Source organism: Dermacentor andersoni, chromosome 2, assembly GCF_023375885.2.
Source record: "Dermacentor andersoni chromosome 2, qqDerAnde1_hic_scaffold, whole genome shotgun sequence".
Taxonomy (NCBI): Eukaryota; Metazoa; Arthropoda; class Arachnida; order Ixodida; family Ixodidae; genus Dermacentor; species Dermacentor andersoni.
Genome location: NC_092815.1, coordinates 192,423,256 through 192,441,025, shown reverse-complemented (window position 1 = coordinate 192,441,025; position 17,770 = coordinate 192,423,256). Strand labels below are relative to the sequence as shown.

Here is a 17,770-nt window from a genome sequence, read left to right as displayed (position 1 = left end):
GTCGCTGTCTGCCAGGCACTGCCGTTCAAGCCCACTGTGGCTTTGGCAGGCCCGATTCTTCCACTGTAATGATTCTCAAGTTATCAATAATGTATTATTAAAAGAACTACATGAATAGCCGCTTGACACCTTCAGAGCCTAGTGGCAAACGAACTTTCAAAGAATGACCGGCTGCTGTATGAACAGCTTTCAAAAAACGCTAAACAAATATTTGTTGAAAAAATATCAGAAGTTATGGAAAATTAAAAGAAAAAATGGCTGTGGCTTAGCTAAGGTTAAGCCCAGGGTGCGAAGCATACTAGCCTTTATTTTAGTTGTTGAACCACTGTTTAGCCTGGTGAACTGCTGTTGCTTGGCTATATTTGGTTCGGCTAGTAGAAGAAACAACTCATGCGTTACTCTGCTTCGCCTTCAAGAGTGGAACGCGACAGCGTTCCCGTCGACCCGCCAAGGGGTGTAAGATAATGGGCTACGGCGCAGCGACTACGCGCCCCGCATTGGACGCGGTGAGCGTCGAGCAACGCAGCGTTCGGCGCGGCAACGAAATGTGCGCCTGAGCAAGCGACGCACGCCTGAGCCTTAGAAACAGCTCGTTTCTAAGGCAACACCGCATTCACTAGAGGCGCTTTTGTACCGCTTCGAAGCATTGTACTCGTGGCTCAGTGGTTCCGGCAATAAAGAAAAAAAAAATACTCGTGGCTCAGTGGTAGCGTCTCACACACCGGAGACCCTGGTTCGATTCCCACCCAGCCCATCTTGTAAGAGTTGAGCCAAAGCCACCTAGAAAAAGCGCAGCTGCTTATATACCGCCGCGACGCCGCGAGCGACGGCGCGTGTTGGAGCCCCGTTTCTCCTCTGTCGTGACGTCACGGTGTCACGTGGTATTGAAGGCGACACCGCCGCGCCTGAGGAGCTGGGTTGAGCTCTAGTAATATGCTTCGCATAAAAAAAGCTAATATAGTATTTGTTTGCCATAGATATAGTAAAGGCCCTGCTACAAGGAAAACATAACTTGTTGTACTGTAAAATGTAAAGCTGCCACATGACTAGACTGCAAGAAAGATTAATTGGCAGACCAGAAACAAAAATAAGTGGTTGTCATATAATAGACAAAAAGAAGGGGAACCGAGGGACGCGATTTGGTAAGGGCTCAGCTTTTGTAAGAAGGCTCGCACATTTTTGTTATTCATAACCATATGAAACCATTAGATAATGAAGAAAAGGAAAGCATAGGAAAAATCATTTGTAGGTTTCGATTGAATTGTAAAAATGAGAAGCTAAAGGGAAATGGAGGGAAAAAACGACTTGCTGATGGTGGGAGGTGAACCCACAACCTCCGCATTATGCGCACGTTGCACTAGCACTTGTGCTACGGCGAAGGCAATTCCCATGTCCATGCATTCTTGAGTATTCATGTATGAGTACAAGGATCTAACCCAAGGAGTGGTAACCAGAGCCACTCAACCAACGCAAAACCGAAAACAAAGCTTGCATTACCAATTTTGTTTCTTCATTACTTGAAAAGCTTTGTAGCTGTTTTGCTTCTGATAATTCATAATTTGCGATACTTCTTTCAGCAGGTGGGGAACAGTAACTCTATTTTAACAGTCGGTTGTTGCGAAAAAAATGTAGTTAATTTTGATATTCGAAATACCGAATAGCTTATTTTCAAATACGGATAAAATATTGCACACCAACTATTCCATTTGAAACTTCAATAATTCACCCACCCTATATTAAGTACCTTAGTAAAGCTAAAGCCCTCTATACACTGAAGGTAAATTCACCGTCTTCTTTCAGCTGCACGGACATTAGACCAACTTGAAACGTATAGGATAATTATTTATTCACGCTAGCTTGTATTAGAGTCTTCCAAAACACATATGTTCTTAAACTCCGCTTGATAGTCATAGCGAGAATTTTAGTGACACGATTCAGAAAATATTGGCAACACTAGACCGTAATGGTCCATAAAGCGTGATTGAAAGCCAGATCTGTCGATGACAAAGATAACTTGCAGTGACGTACTTTTCAGCCTTTTTTACTGCAATGATAATCGTGTAATCAGCGATGGAGGCGATCTTTATAGTACGTGCATCCTGGGCCCGCTCTAAGTATGTTCCGTCCAGTCATGAACGCGAACTATAGCCTCCAGTGTATATGTTACAATAGCTCAACGGGTCATTAACACATTAAATAAAATAATGCGCGATTGTTTATTGGTCTTGGGCCGCTAAAGCGGCAGCTATGCTTGATCCTCCTCCCACTCACGATGCGCGCCGGCTCGCTCCTCTCCCATTGGCAGGGGCACTCGGTGTGAGGCTTTGTGGTAAAGCACACACAAGAAATGACGATGTACTGCAGGAGTGAAAGGGGGAAATTATATGCAGGTTTACAGCAACGGAGCTTCCGTCGTTGGCGTGGCGTCAGCGCCGAGAAGGAAATGCGGCAACAGAGCGATCCCAGGATCGATCTCTCTCTCTCTCTCTCTCTCTCTCTCTCTCTCTCTCTATATATATATATATATATATATACATATATATATATATATATATATATATATATATATATATATATATATATATATATATATATATATATATATATATATCGCCACTGAAATCTCTCTCTTATCAGGGCCCAGTGGAAGTTTTCTGCTGATTCCCGCTTCTTGGCTGAGCTGTTCGATGCCGATCCTTTTGACTCATGCGGCTGGGATCGAGACTGGGTTCTTAAGTGTGTATTTTGAAGCCCCTGCATTGACAGCATTGAAGTTCAATACTGGCTCAGCCACAGCAGCCTCGACTACAGAAACGTGCGCTTCTTTGGCTCCAGTGCCCGTATCACTGAGTGCATACTCAGAGTTGTTTTGCGTTTTCCCACGCTGGCATCGTTGAAGCAGCTTTCTGTCAGAAAGGCGTTTCTATATGGGAAGCAGCGACTGACAAACTTGAGTGGGGCAATTTGCGACGATGTTTGGGTGCAAGCTCACTTTGGTTTTTGCAGCATTTCGCTTGCATCAGGAGCTTGAGCCTGCGAGTGAATAGCATGGTTAGCCACGTTTTCGTTAGACGTGATGTGATGATACGTAGCCATCACTGCCCTTTGCATGACGTCCTCCTCTCCTTTGTGGGTCTTGAGAGCTCATTTATAGTAGGAGCTGAACATGAACATCAGGTGTCCAGTCAAACGGTCTTTTCCGCTAACGCCCTCATGGCCAGGGCGTTAGTGTTGTACCGTGTTGCGCAAAGCTGTGCCCATGCGTTTCTTCACGTGGTTCACGCAGTCTTGTTTTTCACTTGGTATGTACCCTTACACTTTGTCTTCTTGCAATGCAAGATAACTGCGGCTGTCAACGTCACAAAGCACTGTGGTGTACCGCAAATAGTACCGCTCAAGAGATCTCCTGAAGAGGATAAGAGCAGCCTCTATCTCCCCAGCCTTCGTGTTTGTATTCTTCTGACACTGGTGGCCATCCAGGCCATCCTTCCATTCTTCATAGCAAGGGTCAGACTCCTTTAGACCTTACTCACATGCAGCACAAATGTTATGACTCAAAACAAGAAAGTCGATCCCAAGTCCGCTTAAAACCTATCATGGTGCGAACGCTTATGTTGCCAGGATGAATGTCCGCGGGTCATCCATGACCCATCACCGTACGACACCGCGATGTTCCCGGGGTGGCTCACGTTCAGATCGGTGTAAAGTTTGCGAACCGACAGCGCGCAGCCGCTTGTCAGGTTAAGTGCCGTACGATCATACGCGAACGTCACCTTTATCTTCACATAGATCCGCCACGTTTCTGCGTGGGCTCCACGATGACTGATTCCCATCAACGAAAACACGCCATTGAGCGCAGTATGTCTGTTCCCGGTTGCTTGTATGGCACGTGCAGCTAGAACGTCCACATTGAAAGGGTTCATTTTGTTATCGCTATATAAGAACGCGCGGCGAGCTCCATGGCGATGGAGTCTCGCTACAGTTCACGCGTATGAAACGTAAATCCACAGTGAGCCCGTATTCCCGTTCGTCCTTGTGGATTTGCAGATCACGTTGTAGTCTTTGCGCTTCGCAAGTGGTGACGAAGCATTCACTACACATAAGTTGACAATTGTGAACGTGGTCACATCCCACGGGCGTATCCCGCCATCCGCAGCGTCACCCACGGAGTCGCGTTTCCGTTCCGTCTTTAGCTTTCTTTTCTTCCTCATCCAAGTCTGAGGGCTACCGGCCGATGCGGCCGATAAGTCGTGTCTTCACAAACGCGACCGCTGCTCGAAGTAGCCGCGGCTGAAGGACTCATCACGGTCTCCGCGGCAGCCGACAGGCTCGTTACGTCCATGTTGGTGGTAATGACTTTGTCACTGGGTGCAGCGAATGCAGCGCCCTGGCCATATTGCGGTGCCACGCGGCGTTTGAAGTTTTCATTCAGAGTCCGTCGTACTTTTCTCGCACCAAACGTGTGCCTTGTGGAGAATTTCTGCTCCGGTTTTGGCATAGCTGGCCGCTCCCTCGCTAGCACATGGACCAAGATGGCGCACGTCCGTGGGCCGCCCATGAGCGTGGAGCAGACGAGGCACCCTTAAGTCACGTGCGCACAGGAACGAGTAGGAAGGCACGGTGGCATCTGTCATGCAGCATAAAACAATGTTGCGGCTAAAATAGTGACCTTATAAGCATAGCACAAGGTGTCTATATTTAAATATGCCCCGCGCCGAGCGACAACACCCGCTCGATGGTGAAAAGTGGTCACCCGAGAAAGATAAACACGTGCACTTGTCAGTACACACACACACACACACACACACACACACACACACACACACACACACACACACACACACACACACACACACACACACACACACACACACACACACACACACACACACACACACACACACACACACACACACACACACACACACACACACACACACACACGCACGCACACACGCACACGCACACGCACACACGCACACGCACACACGCACACGCACACACACATCTATGTGCAAGAGTAGCAGTATATTTCTAAAATACACTTTTCAGTAAATTGATTTTTTTTCCGATTTCTTGGACTCTTGTAACCGCGTCGCCCCTTAATTGGCTCCGGATACGGTGTAATGTCTGAAAAAAATCATATGCTTGAAACTAAGCATTCGTACCAAATATAGACTCTGGAAACACACACACACACACACACACACACACACCTCCAAACAAGCACGCGTTTAGTAGTAATTGCGTTTGGAAAGTAAACACTCGACTTGAATGTGTCTTGTTGGAGAACACTCGAAATAAACTAAACAGTGCCCAAACAGGAAGACTTTATTTTAGAAATTATCCCAACGTTTAGGTGTCATTCTGACTCCATCAAATATAACTTCGAGAAGCCGCAGCACCTTTTTGTATGTTCGGTAGCGGCCCCGTCTGTGGTACCCCCGGGAAGTGACGCTGCGTGGCCCTGCATGTAAGTTGGGGGCAAAGCTCCCAACGAGCGGTTCATTGCCCTGGTGGCAGCTTGGACGTGCCACGACTTTTCAAAGCTTCAAGACAGTGAAAGCTTCGCGACAGCTTCCCGAAGCCATGATGTAGGAGTCGAAATTATTCAAAAACATTGGTATATCAAGCCTTCTTTGTTGGTGAATGCTTAATTTGTCTAATTTCAGTAGTTGCGTTTAATGAATGCTACAGCGGCACATCACATTTCCAGTGGATCGAATCTATTACGTATATGGTGGTAACGTGCAAGGAAGGTGAATCGAATTAATGTGCCATGATCGGTTTGTTCGAGACGAGCACCTCACGTGATGCACGTAAACGCTAGAGTATCGAATCGAGGGAGAAAGGAAAAGTGAGGCAGTTGCCAGCGTGCGATCTGCTCCACCTCGTCCGGAACAGGTTCTGGCTCGTTTCGCCCGAAGAGAGATGCGCGACATGTCAGCTCTCGCGCAGTATGATGCGCTAAGAAATGAGATAAGCTACCGTAAAGGCGTTCGTGTAAACACGGTCGATATGTCGCCACACTCACATCGAACGGAGGACTTCCGGCGGCCTGTAGTCATGACCTCCGTCCCGGGATCGCCCGGATGCTTACTGTCACGCCTCTGTAAAGCCTGCAATTGCATATCGGCAAGCGAAAACCAGAAAAGCTCGTTCAGAAAGTTACCCCTTTATTCTAGAACGTTATTTCACTCAACACTCCAACCAGACTAAAGAAAGTAGATAGCAGGGCCACCTTCCGATAGAAGTGGGTACTGCGCTTCGTTATCATCCACGGCAATTGGTTAGAAGTGTAATGTCTCAATCAGTCAACGGTCGCCGCTGTTCTTGACTGTGTGCTGGAGGAAGAGCTTCGAGTCGCGGGTCGCTGGGAATACGGGAGTTACGTACCCCGTATCCCAAACCACACTGGAAATGAAAGTTCTTCCGCCAATGATGATGATAATGATTAATGGCATCCCCTTTGAAACGGGGCGGTGAAAAATAGTCGCCTAGCCTGCTTGATTTAATCAAATATGCTATACGTGTTTTCTTTTTCTAGCACTTTTTATTTATTTATTTATTTCATACTGCAGACCTTGTTCAGGTCCAAGCAGGGTGGTTAAACACAACAATAAAACAATACATTAATCAATCAGTAAGGTGGCAGGACAACAGTAATACAATGAATCAATCAATCGAAACAGTCAACAACGAGTTATACCAGTCTTTATAGTTCGGGGAAAAAGAAAGAATACTTGAATACTTGAATACATGCGTCCGTGCAAAATAAAGTGTTAGTGAATTCAGACGATGGTGTCGAGTAAGCCTAGACGTTGAATTAGACAGATAGGATGCAGGATTAATTGATAGATCTCCATTAAAAAGCATGGAAAGAAACGAATTCTTAAGTTTTACCTTCGCTGCTCAAGGATTTCGATGCCATTATCACGCGTTATTTGTGAAGGGGAATCATATAGAGAGAATTTTGAATATATGAATCGCACGGCTTTCTTCTGTACCCTTTCGAGACATTTAATATTTTGTTTAGTAAACGGATCCCAAACAACACATGCATATTCAAGTTTCGGTCTAATTAATAAATAATAAGCAAGCGGTTTTACGTTAGGTGGGGAATCTAAGTTTATGTCGCAAAAAAATATAATTTACGCAAGGCCGAAGAACAGATATCAATGTGTAAATTCCATGATAAATTGTTAGTAATTGTGACACCCAAATACTTATATTTTGTTTCTTCCTGCAAAGGCAACGAACCTAACGTGTAACTAAAGGTTAGTGGAGCTTAATGACGAGTGAAGCGAAGAAAGACTATCTTTTCAGCGTTAAGCCGCATTCCCCACATTATGCGCCAATCAATAATGCCAGCTACATAAGTATATAAATCAATTCGATCACTTGAAGTGATTTCTCTAAAAAGCACACAGTCGTCCGCAAACAACCTAATTTGCACACTGCAATGGATTGCAGTAGTAATATCATTTATGTAAAGTAAAAACAGCAATGGTCCTAGGACACTTCCTTGAGGAACTCCCGAGTTGACCGGAAGACAGCCAGACTGTTGCTTATTAATTTTCACGAAGTGGCGGCGATTTGTCAGATAGTTTGTTATCCATGTGATCAATATTTGTGGGAGCTCAAGATGTCTAACATAAATATATTGAACTGTATCGAAGGCTTTGCTAAAATCAAGAAATACAGCATCGATTTCACCATTCTTATCGAGGCATGAGGCGAGTGAATAAATTACGGTGACAAGCTGTGTAACTGTTGAATAGCCTTTTCTAAATCCGTGTTGAAAATTAGACAGAATTGAATGTTTTTCTAGAAATTCGTTAATCTGATTGGCAACAATATGTTCAATTAGTTTACAACACGAGGATGTCAATGATATTGGACGGTAATTTTCTAACAATAACAGTCGGCCTTTTTGAATACGGGTACAACTCTGGCTATGTGCCAGTGATCCGGTAATTTTCCAGCAAGTAACGAAGCACGAAATATAATAAGAAGGAACCTGGCAATAGTTTCAGCATAGCGTTTAAAAAAAATGTTGGAAGGTTGTCAGGACCACATGAAGATTGAGTTTTTAAGTTAACTAGCATCGAAACTAAGCCAGTGTAAGAAATAAAATGTGCTCCGTATGGGTGAAACGTTTTGTCCTTGGATGAACTAATGCCAGAATTAGAAAATACACTATGGAAATAATAACTGAAATGACTCTCAATATCTCTGTGATCGGTAATGACTGATCCATCGATGCAGATTTGTGTTACTGCCTTCTTTTTTTTCGGTCAAGTAATTATCTCCGTAATACATCTCCGTAATATTTTCTTTCTTCAAAATCTTTAGTTCTGGATGGATGGATAGATGGATGGATGGATGGATGGATGGATGGATGGATGGATGGATGGATGGATGGATGGATGGATGGATGGATGGATGGATGGATGGATGGATGGATGGATGGATGGATGGATGGATGGATGGATGGATGGATGGATGGATGGTTGGATGGATGGATGGATGGATGTTATGAGCGTCCCCTTTAAAACGGGGCGGTGGGTTGCGCCACCAAGCTCTTGCTATTATACTGCCTAATGTCCTACCCAAGTTAAAAAAGAAAAAAGAAACACTGAGCTCCCACAACCACATTTTCTGACCCCCTATTGCGAACTTTGCTTAAGTACGTCTCCATTTTTTGTCGTTTCCCTACTTTTCTTCCACCAATCTTCCAATCGCCTCTTACTAATCTCTATTGCGGACATGTTTACTTTCCCCCTGCTCTCGCTGAACCCAAGGGCTTCAAGGAGGCCAGTGGTGCCTAAATCGACCACTGGGCAGATGTCTTCACATTCTAATAAAACATGCTCCATAGTTTCCCTACCTTTACCGCAGCAAGCACATGCTTCTTCTTCCTTCTTATATCTCGCTTTGTAGGTGCGCGTTCTAAGGCATCCTCATCTCGCTTCGTAAAGTAATGAGCTTCCCTTTGAGTTATCATAAATTGTTTCTTTCCTGATTTCGTTTTTTTCTCTTAAGTAGTTACTCATGGCAGGTTTCCTTTCCATTGCCGCCACCCATGAGATTATTTCAGCCTCTCTGACTTTCCGCTTGACCTTCTTTGTTGCTGTGTTGCCAAGCCTACAAGTGGCATACTTACTGGTAAGCTTCCTAGTTCTTTTGCTCCAATGTGAATCAATGTTTTTTCCTCTACAGATACCTCAACACTCTCCCAGCCTATTTACTTTCTTCCATATTCCTCAGTTGTTCTTCATAATCAATTTTACTGTGAGCTTCCCTCACTTCAAAACCAGTCCAGCCCATATCACCCTGCACAGCTTCATTTGCAGCCTTCCCGTGAGCGCCCAATGCGAGGTGACCCACTGACCTTTGGTTCCCATCGAGTCCTGATTGTACCCCTTATTTCAAGCAAACAACCGCATTTCCAAAAGTTCTCCGAGTCGGGCGCAGCGCCATCCCTCGACTTCAAAAGACGCTACGCTTGTCAACACACGGCTTCCGAGATCTGTGCACGCCGGCTGGCTTTACGACGGTGTGCCTAGTCACCGCGCTCCCGAGCAAAAAAGCGCTTAACCGCGCCGTCCGCGCCCTGCTGTCCGAGCACAGAGCGACACCAATGCCACGAGATGCGAGAATCGGTGACGGGTCCACAAGATATATAAATATACGTATATCTACGTATCTAAGAAAAAGTCACTGTATATAACGCGTCAAACAAGGCAAATAAATATGTTGCGCAATCAAGATTCACAGATCACAGTACCCTAAGGGCGCCTCCCCTTCCATCCACTCCCCCATATATATCACGCGTGACGGAAGGTGGCGCGCTTTCTCCCCGCTTATCTTCCTTGCGCACACAAGACTGAGCCACCATCGTCGGCTCACCCATGCCACTACCATACCCAACGTTTTTACTCGCACATACAGCATGCGGCGCGCGGTCACGATGTTATCGCCCTTGGACTTTTTACAGAACATAAGGGCGACGGCGACGGCAGGAGTGCACCTGGAGTGTACAATAATTGCTATCGCGATAATATAATAAGAGTATCCGGCAACTGAAGCGTCCCGTGGTTCATTACTTTCCGCAAAAGAAATAACAAAATCAAACTTTCATCATGCGACGATTCGCTGCGCCGCAACAATGTCTTCTTTTTCTTTTGTGAGGCGGCGGCAGCGAAATGAAAAAAAGAAACGCAAAGGAAAGCATGTTAAGAGCATGCGACAACTGAAGCGTCCCGTGGACCTTTACTTTCCGAAAAAGAAGTAACGAAATCGAACTTTCACCATGCGGCAATTCGCTGCGCCGCAACAATGTGTTTTCTTTTTCTTTTGTGGTGCCGGAGCACCGAATTGCCCACAATCGTATGACTGCTTTGAGTTCCTAATGTGGCTACCGAAGGAATATCGAAGAAAACGTGAGACGCTTGGCCCACAAAGAACCATACGCATACTGCTCGTTATCGTACACAGGCGAAACAAGGCTTTCCGGTGAGGTTACGCTCAAGCGAACGCGTTGCAATTCGTCGAGTCCCCGCAGTGATGGCGGCGAGCGACCATTGTTTCTTTTTCTCGTCTGCAAGCCAGAAAGCATCCAAATTTTTGCCAAGCGAAAATCCACTCGGCCAGAGAAACACAAGCGCGCACCGAAGTGCGCCAAGGGGTGGTCCGGGCAAAACGAGAAAAACGCATGCGCTCTGGTTGGCTCTGGCAGCCCGTGGGTAGCGAGAACGAGAAAATTGAAGAGGCTCAATGCGTGCTCGGGATAAAAGTCAAAGTAGAACAATAAATAAGAACGTAGTTACCTTTGCTGGCATTAGTGCCTTGACAGGTGAAAAAAATGTTGATATTCTTTTCTGTGACATGACGGCACAAATGAACCACCAGAACGCTTCGTTTCATCGGACCTCGCTGCGTGCTTTGTCAACTTGCCTGATAGCGTGTTCATTTGGCTTGTCTCGTTGTATGTACGGTCCGGTGAACGCCTTAAGAAATGTCAATGCACCTTTGGCGTCAAATGTTTATAAGACCATTAAACCCACAGTTTCGGAATTGAAAATATAAAGCACGACTTTGGAAATGCCAATGCACCTTTCGCATCAAAAGCTTATGGAAACTTTATACCCATAAAGTTTCAGAATGGAAATCCATGCGCTCCATATATTCCGCGGCCTCCGCGAGATACCGCGACCAGCCCGCTCGCCATCAAAACGCCCTTGAAGTTTTGTGCTCGGATGGGCCTCATTGCGTTATGTGACTCCCAGTGCATGGGCACTGCCACGAAATCCAGCCCGCGTTCTCAATGTTTGCGCTAAAATGCCTTTTCGAACGTGAAAAGGCATTCTAGGCAAAATTCAGAATAATTTCCGGCGCCGGGGGTAGTTTTGGTCCGCGGTGCATGGCAGCACGAAAAAATTTCGGCGGGGGGGGGGGGGGGGGGAGGGGTGGCTGAAGCCACATAATCCCCCACCCTGGCTACGCCCCTGTCTCTAATGTGGTGTTAGATTTACGATTTCCGCTAAACAGACATCACTGCTCCACTGATCGGCTTCGATTTCGCAATTTCAACCCGTGCCCTAAAGTGAATAGTAAGACTAGTTGAGAAAAGTTATAAAAAGAAAAGTCATGAGAGAATGCGTATATTCGTTTTTTTAATATCGCCCCCTAACTGGCTGCATGGTTTAGCTATTGACTAGGAGGATCATAGCGATCGCTATTATATCGGCACTCCAGGTGCATTTCTTGCCGTCGTCGTATCGCGACGATCCCCATATATAGTCCAAGGGCGATAACCGTCGCCACGCACCGCAAGCCGTAGGGGTGAGTGAAAGGCGCGAGAGGAAAGTGGGTAGGAAACTGCCTTCTTCAGTCGCGTGAAAAGACCCCGGGGGAAGGGGAGGGAGGGAGGTGACATTGTACTTCGACCGCGCCCGAGGTGCGCCGACGTTGGCGGCTAAATCTCGCGCGCACAAGGGAAGAAAGCGGGGAGGAAACGCGTCGTATTCCGTGGCGCGCTTGGCACTGGGGAGAGGGTAGGGAGGGGGCGGCGGCGTTGTATACTTCGGCAGGCACTGTGATCTGCGTCGGGGGCAGTCTAGGTGCGACGGCGGCTCCAACGTTACTAGACTAGCTTTGGCGGCTCATACCTTGGTGCGTGCTGCGTTCTCACCGCTCAGTTTGCGTTGAAGCGATACACAACACGCAGGTCCCTTCGCTCGCTGCCGCTGCCGCACTTCCTCCCGCCAGCGTTTTGACAGTCTGTGTCCGTGGTCATCGAGTGTGATTTGTTCATGCTTGCCTGTGACCGCTGACACCATGCTTGCTAATTTAGACAGTAAGCGAATGTTTGCAAGAAAAATCGGTATTCTTACTTCGTATAGCTGTCCATGCATCTGCTATTACCGTCGATGCTTCGCGCCTTCCGGGCGAGATTGCGACTCCTTTGTTTAGGCGTTCAGATTCGGACTGACCATTCTCCACTCCTGGCTCTCTTTCCTAACTACATATCCAATTTTTAAAATGATGCGTTTATAGCTACTCCCAGCGCTCCTTGACCCTTCGTCGTCAATAGCAATTTCACTCAATTTACCATAAATTCCTTCTGTCACTAGAAGTTTAGCCATTCCTCTAAGCGCCACCTGATGCTCATTTTTGGTGCGAGTACCTAGAAAGCTTAGGTACTCACGGACTCGGCGACCTCCTTCTCCCTGCTCCTCAGGGCGCCATGAAGCAAGCGACGCGCTTGCTTGAGGGGCGTTTGCCACCCCGGGACTACGGCCACCGGCTTGAAGGGCGGGGTTACATTCACATACGAGCTCTCGTCGTCCGCGTTCTGCAGCTGTGCGTTGACGGGCACCTGTGGAGGCGCCTCGGTACCGGCGGCTTGTTGTGACTCGACGGCGCTGCTGGCCACCCTCTCTTCAGTTGAGACTGGCTTACTCTCGCCTGCGGAGTCACAACCGTGCAGGCGTTGCTCAGAACACTCGGGCCACTTTCGCGGTAACGTGGTCAAGCTATGCATCACAGAGACAGCAGGCAAACACATCGACCATATAATAATGAAGCCCACGCGTTGAAACGCTCTTTGCTTGTTCGTGAATCATATTTGGCACGAAGCGACAAAGAAAGCATCGGGGTGCAGGAACGAGAGTTATAAAACTATTACTTACAAAGGGGACTGATGCAGGCGACCAAGGGGCGACTCCGAGATTACAGCTAGCGATGCTCATGCACAAAAACTTAGCAGTTACGACCGTGTGATCTCGCTTTTAACGAATATTCTCGGAACTGATGACATTGTACTCGTTCTTGTATACTCGCGGCCAGCGTTATTGCATGCCCGGATGCTGGATTCTGCGTATTTTCGGGCTTAACAGGGTGAAGACTGCTTTCGCCGAAGCGCGATGTATTTACGAGTTCGCTGGCGCGACTTCGCTTCGCGGCTGAGAGCGCCGGCGCATGTGCATGGAAAGCACCTTTCCTACCGAGACGCACTCCTGGAGTCAGATTGGCGTTTACAGCTATGAATCAATAGATTTGTCAACACACGTGTAAGTGCGTCTGGAAAGAGGAGCAAATTTCGAAATTTCACGCCAGTATCATCTGTCCAACGCGCGTCATCTTCAACGAAGAGTTCGTGCACTGCTACAAGACGATAACGTTTATAAAGGTCGCGCTTGACGGGCCGTTTGGCTGTCACGTCCAGAATGATGTCCTCGGTGACAAGAGCTTTTTTGAAGTGACTAAAATGGCGGAAGTAAATTTGTTGGTTTCGTGAAGCACATTAGCTATCGCAGGATGCATGCGCCGATACCAGCGGTACTGTGCTCGTGCCACTCGATGTTCTGCATATGCTCAACTTAGGCATCAGAGCAGCAATACAATTAGAGTTAAGCGTATAATGGCGTTCTTCTCAATCTGCGCTGCGGAGCTTGTGAATGCCAGAAACAGGAACGGCAGGCTGTGGCTGTATCTCGAAGTATCAGTGGTGATGGTGACAGAGGTAGATGGGAATTATTTCCGCTGTAAAACTTTCAGGGGAGGCCATCCGACTTATACGGGCAGTGTTTTTTTTTCTCCCATGGAGTGAGGAGAGTGCGGAACCATTCTAAGGTAGCGTCATGTTGCAGTTGGCAGTAAAGGACCAAGCATATAAAAGTTGTTGTGTTCCGGTTGCTTCGGCTTCAACAGAAGCGATGGAAGCCGCTTCCGAAAATACCTGAACGGTCCTTAGAAATGGGCTCTTCTCTCTTGCATCCGGAAGGGCACTGGGGTGTGTGCTGTGAAACGCGTACTCCTCCCCCCCCCCCCCCCAATCACCACGCACCATTGCCAGCGCCCTGCATAAATATGTCTTAATTACTGCGACCAAGATCGGGCGGTTCGAACGCGTCAATCTCGGGGGCCATGCTGCTACTCAACTACTTCTAAACGCCCGTCCAACCAAGGGCATTGATAACATTAGGCTCAGCTTACCCTGTTCTTCGGTTTGTTTGGGGCTCGCGACGTCGGTGCCGGACGGCGACTTGATCGCGCTTGAAATGCGCTGCATGCGTTGGTGACGCCGCTTGGCGCGGTGCTTCTTCGACCTCGTTGAGGGCGGCGTGGACGGCGGCGCTCTCGGAGGCTCGTTGACCGGCGGGCTCCGTCCTGTCTGCGTTGGAGACAGGGGGTGTTGCTGCGGTGTGTGCCATGAACTGGGATCAGAAGCGGAGTCCATGTTGGTCGGGAACGACGATCACACCGCAGGTCGCAGACGTTCGATACAGATTGTTCCGCTCCTGCCGGTCGCAGCTCGCACTACGCGCGTGCACCCAGCGCAGTTTATACTTCTTCCTCTTTCACCTCTCAGCGTGCAGCGCGATAGCACGTGCTCGAGGAAGGCTCCAGATGATAATTTGTCGTAAAACTTTGAGGAGATGACCACTGCCCACAAACAACCGAAAAAATTCACTGACGAATACGATACCCCCTAATGCGAGATTTGAGCGCCGTTTGTTGGAATCTCAGCGCTTACACCCGTTGTTGCACCTGGGTCGCAAGCCCCAAGGGTAGCGTTGACCTGGCGGCCTGGGGCACAACTGGAAGCATCCGAAGGTCCTGGCAAAGCATGAGTCGACTGCTAACAGAACAACTTGTTTATTCTAGCATCGCAAAAGAGCGGCCGGTCAGGTCGACCGAAGTGGAGAGACAGGAGAGCACGTAACTCGACGGAAGAAATCGGAGCCTCTCTCTTGGCGTCCGGGGGCAGCTGCTCTTATACTCTCGGAGTCGAGGGGAAGAAGGAACGCCTCGTCAGAGGCGCACGTGATGCGGGGCACGGACAGGCTGAGAGACACGTTGAGACGAGTGTAGTGACGCATCCGCCGGGCCGGCGCCGGTCAGACCTCCTCGCTTCACACTTGGGGAGCTCCTCTCCCCGGCTGCCGCGCTTTGACAAGCGTGGGCACCAACATGCACACACACGCACACACGAATACACGTGGCATTGAAACATGCCTGGACGCGCTTGGCAGGAGGCGTTACGGCAGCGTTGAACGGGCCAAAATGTCCGCCGCTTTGAATGAAGCCCCGGCGTCCGTTGCATCCGCGCCGGCTATACCGCGCGTCGTAGGCGAAACGTAACAGACCGCCCCGCCGGGAGAAGGAGATCCCGATGGTCAGGGGACTGCATCCGCTGTCCGGAGGGATGTCGCTCGATGATGCTCATAACCGAAGTCGGTCGTCCCTCGGCGTTTCTTGAGCGCAGCGCACAGAGAAGGCCTCGTTCTCACGTTCAGGTTCACACAGGACACTGCAAAGTGACTTAGGGAGAGTTGCCATTTTTCTCTCGTTCCCAGCAAGCGTTAGAACTACGCCGAAACTCAACCGCTCAGTCAGCAAGCACGACACAACCCTCACTAAGCCCTGCCAGGCTCTTTCCCCTTTTATACTACTGCCTAGTTCCTTACAGTAGTCTAGCAGCAGCCAGAACACGTCCACAAATTAGAAAATTGCACTACAAAGCACGTCATCACTTTGAAACACTAAACAAAAGCAATATGTTAAAAATCCTGCCTCAGGAAGAAAAACATCAGTAACAAACAACTCTGAGGCTGATTCCTACGTTAGGGGCTTCGACTTAAGCCATCGGCGTTACCGTTGAGACTCCCCTTTTTGTAACGCACCTCAAAGGAATATTGTTGCAAAGCGAGGCTCCAGCGCAGGAGGCGGCCATTTTTGGGAGAGATGGTCTGCAGCCATTGGAGAGGGCAGTGATCCGTCTCAATGATAAACCTCGAGCCGGCTAGGTAGTATGACAATTTCTGAACGGCCCACACGAGACAGGCACACTCTTTCTCGGTGGCGCTGTACGCCTGCTCTTGACTGGTCAGCTTACGACTAGCATACAGGACGGGGCGTTCCACTTCTCCATTTTCCCGTTGGCACAGTACAACACCCATGCCTCACTCACTAGCATCGCACTGAACAACGAACCCTTTTGTGTAGTCTGGCGATCGTAGCACAGGCTGGCTTGTTAGGGCGCTCTTTAGGGCGCTAAAAGCTCTTTCCTTTGTCTCGTCCCAGACGACTGTTTGGGGCTCTGTTTTTCTTAGAGCATCCGTCAGGGGAGCCGCGATATCAGAGTGCCTGGGGATGTACCTCTGATAGTAGCCAGCGACACCTAAGAACGACCGAATATCGGTCTTCGTGCGCGGTTGCGGTAAGTCTCGCACAGCGGCCACCTTTATTTTAGAGGGGCGGCGACGACCCCGACCAATCACGTGACCGAGGTAGACAACCTCGGCCTGTGCTAACTGGCACTTGGGAGCCTTGACTGTCAAGCCCGCTTCGCGCAGGCGGGTTAGCACTGCCCGCAAGTGTGCCATATGCTCAGACCAGGATGCGGAGAATATCGCTACGTCGTCTAAATACGGTAAAGCGAATTCTTGCTGTCCCCGCAACACTTTATCCATGAGGCTTGAAAAACAGTATGGCGCGTTCTTCAAACCAAAACTCAACACTTTAGGACGGAATGTTCCCATTGGTGAAATGAACGCCGCATACCTACTAGCCTCTTCTGTAAGTGGAACCTGCCAATAACCCCTGACAAGATCTAAGGTGGAAATAAACTGAGCGCTACTAACTTTCTCAAGGCGCTCCTCGATGTTAGGGATCGGATAAATTTGATCCTTAGTGATGGAATTAAGCCTGCGGTAGTCGACGCAAGGACGAGGTTCCTTGCCCGGTACCTCAACTAAAATCAAAGGGGAGGTATAATCACTCTCACCCGCCTCAATAACTCCGAGCTGTAGCATTTTCTTTACCTCAGCCTCCATAATATCGCTCTGGCGGGGTGACACCCGGTACGCCTTGGATCGTACTGGCTCTGGGGAGGTAAGTTCTATGTCATGAGTAAGGACAGAAGTCCTACCAGGCCTCTCAGAGAACAGACCTTGAAACTCTTGTAAGAGCTGGTGTAGTTCGGTTTTCTGCTCAGGCGATAGCGATGCTTTACTGATTAAGTCACTAATGACTTGATCGGTGCCTTTCCTGTTCGTCACTGAGCCTAGTCCCGGAAGCTCGACCGGAAGCTCTTCGGGAACGTTTACCATCATGCACACCACTGCTTCCCGTTGTTTACAGGGTTTGAGCAGATTACAGTGGTAAACTTGCTGTGCTTTCCGCTTTCCTGGCAGACTCACCACGTAGTTAACGTCCGACAGTTTTTGAACAATCCGTGCTGGGCCCTCCCACTGCACGT

At 48.4% G+C, this 17,770-nt stretch overlaps 1 protein-coding gene across 1 annotated transcript; it reads right to left on the bottom strand.

Moving 5' to 3' along the window:
* Positions 1-5,313: 5,313 nt before the first annotated feature.
* Positions 5,314-14,951, bottom strand: LOC126540271 (uncharacterized). Its single transcript, XM_055076312.2, has 4 exons — positions 14,503-14,951; positions 12,713-12,972; positions 6,035-6,119; positions 5,314-5,467 (listed from the first exon to the last, which is right to left on the bottom strand). Exons 1-4 carry the CDS (start codon positions 14,744-14,746, stop codon positions 5,337-5,339), a joined length of 720 nt encoding a protein of 239 aa, XP_054932287.1. The 5' UTR covers positions 14,747-14,951; the 3' UTR covers positions 5,314-5,336.
* Positions 14,952-17,770: the final 2,819 nt, after the last annotated feature.